Source organism: Orycteropus afer, unplaced genomic scaffold, assembly GCF_000298275.1.
Source record: "Orycteropus afer afer isolate SDZICR_OR568_19922 unplaced genomic scaffold, OryAfe1.0 scaffold00290, whole genome shotgun sequence".
In the NCBI taxonomy this organism is placed as follows: domain Eukaryota; kingdom Metazoa; phylum Chordata; class Mammalia; order Tubulidentata; family Orycteropodidae; genus Orycteropus; species Orycteropus afer.
In genome coordinates, this window is record NW_006921877.1 from 2,940,138 (window position 1) to 2,945,036 (window position 4,899).

Genomic DNA, 4,899 nt, shown 5'->3' on the forward strand with positions numbered 1-4,899 from the left:
CTTTGGCCAGCGACTATTGGTAGGTCGTTACGTCACTGGCTCATCTATCCTACTCCCATTGGCTTCCATAGGAAGAGGCGGTCGCAACGTCACGGGCAAGGGCCGCCATTTTGACTGTGCAAACCTAGTGACAGGAGCTGAAGCAGCAGCGCAGGTTTTCCCCGTTTCCCCTCCCCCTTCCCTTCTCCGGTGGACTTCCCGGGCCCCCTACACTCCACAATCCCAATCCCGCCATGTCCCAGAAACAGGAAGAGGAGAACCCTTCGGAAGAGACCGGCGAGGAGAAGCAGGTGAAATGGAGGGGGTGCAGGCTGGTGAGCTGGGGGCGACCGTGATGGGGCGGGAGACAGTATCCCACCAGTGCGGATTGGTCGCCATGGTCTCTGGGTCTGCAGGGGTTGGTCACTTCTTGCGTCACGCAGGGTGAGCTTCAACACGGCCTGCTCCTTTGGCGCTGGTTAGTTGATCCGATTGTCAGTCATTTCATACCCTTCCTAATTGGCCAATAGGCCTACAGCTCTAATCATCGACGCTGTGCTTTAATTGGCCGAGCTTGGGCGCGGGGCGGGTGTTTGGGTAGAGTAGGTGAATGAAGGGGTTAGGTGCGGGGGTAATGTACTTCCGTATAGCTTTACAGCGTTGGAAACCCTACGGGGGTCGCTATGAGTCGGAATTGCCTCCATGACAGTGGGTTTCGGTTGGGTTTGGTGGGTCTGGGGTGCGATGTGTGTTGGTTAGTAGGGGTCTAAATGACGCGACAACCAGGCTGAGGCCCGCATCCTCAATCTGCGGAAAGATACAAGTCAAAGTAAAGACGTTTAAAAATGACAAACTCTAGGGGAAGAGGAGAAGAATAATTATTATCACGGCTAGTTTAAGTGGTGGCAGCTTTCCCTGGAGACCTGTTCTCACGGTTGGAGGTGACCAGTTGTCCACCTTAGTGCAGACTGAACAAGATTAAAGAGGACTAGAGTTCCAACAGAATGATGGAGGTTAAACCTAGAAAAGACTGAAAAAGTCTTGTTAAGAAAGGTACTACCTTACTCTTCCAGACTTCCAACACAGTATGACGTGTGAAAACATTAACACCAAAGAAACCTCTTCGAGGTGGTGTTATTTGACTTCTGATATTTAGTACTCAGCTCAGGGACTCATGAAATACACCTGCTGTTATATCTGTACTTGATTTTAAAGGGAGGGGAGTGTAAAAAGACTAAAAAGAGCTACAAATTGGCTTCAGGTTCTCTTTCAAGTCACTGAAAAAAAAGGCAGCGGGGCCTACAAAAATCTCCACAACACTGAGAGCCGGGCAAGCCAATTCAGCCTTTGGCATGTGTCCCAAACTTTCATCATTTGCTGCACCAAGAAAGGTGTTAATTTTTTGGTGAAAACTGGTGGGTAAATACTACTGAATCTACTACACGTTTTTCTGAGGTTAAAAAATATGTCATTTCATCTCTGTTTACCTATCACCTTTCTACTACAATGTTCATGGAAATGTTGGAGCAGTGCTGTCCCCATTACTCTGGTGGAAATCTTTGGAGACGGCCACATAGCCTCTTGCACAGGGAGACTTACCAGATGGCTTTCTTAGACTCTGAATAAGGAGAGAAGTTCTCAGCAGAATTATCTCCCTTGCTTTCCTATTTGATCTGTACTGTATGTTAGGGACAGCCTAGGGAACTCTCCTACACACCTTGTATCACCAGAAGCCCTAGGCAGCTCTTTCTCTTTGTGTTTCCTAGCTTCTGTGCTGAGTGAGCTATGGCCTGCTCTTTGATTAAAGAATTGTGTTTACTGGTATTACCTTTAACCCAATACTCATTCATAGTTAACTGGGGTGGTTACCTGGGTGTAGTGTGAGAAGCAGCTTGTTTTTCCCTTCCCACAATACAGTCACCTTGAGCTTTGGGATTTGAACGAAGATCCAGCTTTAGAAGCCAAGGGGAGATAGCATGTTTAGATTGATAGCATAAGGGTTATCAGGTATTAGAAGCAATTGCTTCTCCATCTTTAATTTTATTTGGCCCATCTGTTTCCTCCAGGACACACAGGAGAAGGAAGGTATTCTCCCTGAGAGAGCCGAGGAGGCAAAGCTAAAGGCCAAATATCCAAGCCTAGGACAAAAGCCTGGAGGCTCCGACTTCCTCATGAAGAGACTCCAGAAAGGGGTATGGGTACAATCTCTTACCCTCTTACTTTGTAGCTATAAGCCACACTGAAGTTGAGTCTGTAGAGGTTCTGCTAGATGATAATCAGAAAACTTTGTTGTTGAACAGTAAGAGTTAGAAGCTTGAAAAGCACAAGGCAAAATTTTGTAAACCTCTGACATGGTATCAGTTCTCTTCTGATTTCCCATATTGAAAATGAAGGCTTAAAGAAGGGGCATTTGGAATATAGGGTAGTGAGGGGATGGGGGAAGGATGTTAGAGACTAGAATAATGGCTGCCCCAGGCATTGCCTGTTCAGACCAGAGTGAGGAGTTTAGAGCTGTGCATTTAAAAAAAAAAAAAATAGAGTAAAATGGGACAGATCATTTCAGAAAAAGATCAAGCCATTTGTCATACAGAAATCCTCAGCTTGCAGTGAATTGTGGATTTCAAAGCTACCTAACACCAGCCATTCTTGACTGCTAACCAGAAGGCTGGCGGTTCAAACCTTCCAGCCACTCCTCAGAAGGAAGGTTGGGCAATCTGCTTCTGTAGTGATACTGCCTCAGAAACCCAAGGAGGGATCGCTGTGAGTCGGATCCGACTCCATGGCACATAACAACAACAGCCATTAACTACATTTTCTCAAGAGACTTACTTTTTCCTGCCCCGAGTGGTTCTCCTCACCAAGGAGAGTCTCCCTTCATAGCCATCTAGCTCCTGATCAGATTGCTTAGCCCCTGGGTACCTGAGGAGCCCTGGTCGTGTAGTGGTTTTTGAGCTGCTAACCAAAAGGTCAGTGGTTCAAACCCACCAGCTACTCCATGGAAGAAAGATGATAAGATCTGCTTCCATGAAGATTGATATCCTTGGAAACCCAGTGGGGTCGCTATAAGTTGGAATCAACTCGATGGCAGTGAATTTGGTTTTTTGAGAGGTACCTAAAGCTAAGAGGCACATTGTGAGGTATTCAACTGGAGTGTGCTTCTCTGTATGGAAGAAAATGTAAAGGGAAACAGATCCCTGTGGAGAATCTCAGTTATTGAGTCTTAGTCACAGATGATAATGTGATGCTGATTTGCAGCTTACCTTGCTGTAGGCAAGGCAGGCGTGGGCAGGCTGTCACAGTCATGGAACATGTGTGGGAGCAGTGGGAGTTGGAGGGAAAGCACATTGTCCTCATGAACAAGCCTGGTTCCTATTCCTGTCTGTAGGAAAATAATTTTTAATTTTGAAGTTATTTGCTGGAAGTTGGTCTGATGATTACTAGGCCACCCTCAGACCAACCCATTTATATATCTTATTCATTTCTCTTTGCCTAGCATCAAGCACATTGCTTTGTACATAGTCAGTCCTCAGTAAGCCTGTAGGAAGAAAGTCATAATTTTACTTTATCCTATATTAAGTGGTATACAAAGGATGTAGATTATTTACTCTAGCTTGGAAACTATTTGCATACCTGAAAAAGTCAGAACACATTGGAGAAAAGTACATATAATTATGGTTAAGCTATGTAAGTATGAGATTAATCAAGGAAGACTTCTCGAAAGATCTGAGTGTGCATGAGGGTTTACCATGAATGTGAATCTCCTTGCTTTTCAGAAAGGCCAGAGCTCCCTACTCACTCAGGCCTCCCTTTTGTCTCTTAGCAAAAGTATTTTGACTCAGGAGACTACAACATGGCCAAAGCCAAGATGAAGAATAAGCAGCTTCCAAGTACAGGACCGGACAAGAACCTGGTGACCGGTGACCACATCCCTACCCCACAGGATCTGCCCCAGAGAAAGTCCTCGCTCGTCACCAGCAAGCTTGCGGGGTAACCTGGGCCCCCTCTCCTCCCCTTCCTCACCCACTGGACTTTTATATATTATAGGCAGGAATGGAATGGGCACTTAGATCTTCTCAGTTTGATAGACGCAGATGACTGTGGTTCTGCTGGGGGCTGCTGAGAAGTTAATATGGGTTGAAGAGGGGCTCTGAATTAATTTCTTTGGTTAATCTGAGATTTCCACATCCTCACAGTAGCCCAGCTAGGAGCCCAGAAATAGAACAGACTGGATAATGCTGCAAACTCTTTTTCTTTTGTATAAGAAACTGGGGAGATATGATTTCTCCTTTTGGAAGAAAATACCCCAAAATAGGTTAGGCTGAGCCTTGGGAATAATATGTCAGATCTTATATCTCAAGGCTGACTTGACAAGAGTTGGGAAAGGTAGATAGAATAAGATATGTTTTCTGTGCTTCTGAATGTTTTGTCCCTTAAGCTACTATTGCTTCATGTTTGCATTATGGCAGGTTTAAAGAATCCTCAAAAAAGCTGATTTGCTTGCCTAAAACTGCAATGCCAACTTAACCATCTTTACTCAGTCAGTATCTCTTACAAGCTTTCAAATAATGTAAAGATTGATGAATATGATTCACAGCAAATGGGCGCCTTCTCTCTCTCCTAGAATGTTGATTTTGAAAGGTATCATGAGATTGTAGAAAGAGCACTGATTTAGGAGTCAAAATATCTGGGTTCTTCTCTTACCCAGTTTTGTAGAACTGCTGTGTAACCTTGGTCAGGTCATTTAGCCTGTTTGGATTTCTATATTCTCATCTGAAAATAGAATTGAATATAAATAAGATTGATTCTGACTCTGAAAATCCTCTACCTACCAGGTGAAAAACTCTGTGCTATTCATTGTAAAACTAAAAGTGAGGAAGGTCCCATGGGTGAGCTTCACATGGAAAAGTACTGCAGAGGGGA

General features: G+C 44.6%; 1 protein-coding gene across 1 annotated transcript; it reads left to right on the forward strand.

Moving 5' to 3' along the window:
• The first annotated feature begins 233 nt into the window (after window positions 1-233).
• ENSA (endosulfine alpha) lies at window positions 234-3,970 on the forward strand. Its single transcript, XM_042782312.1, has 3 exons — window positions 234-290; window positions 2,046-2,171; window positions 3,800-3,970. The coding sequence occupies exons 1-3, from the start codon at window positions 234-236 to the stop codon at window positions 3,968-3,970; spliced, it is 354 nt and encodes a 117-aa protein (XP_042638246.1).
• The last annotated feature ends 929 nt before the right edge of the window (window positions 3,971-4,899 follow it).

What these genes read in the sequence shown, in the direction of transcription:
- ENSA (XM_042782312.1), top strand. Translation starts at nt 234, where the DNA reads ATGTCCCAGAAACAGGAAGAGGAGAACCCTTCGGAAGAGACCGGCGAG. An exon ending in AGACCGGCGAGGAGAAGCAG is followed by an intron (nt 291 to 2,045) that starts GTGAAATGGAGG and finishes TGTTTCCTCCAG; the next exon opens with GACACACAGGAGAAGGAAGG. An exon ending in TGAAGAGACTCCAGAAAGGG is followed by an intron (nt 2,172 to 3,799) that starts GTATGGGTACAA and finishes TTTGTCTCTTAG; the next exon opens with CAAAAGTATTTTGACTCAGG.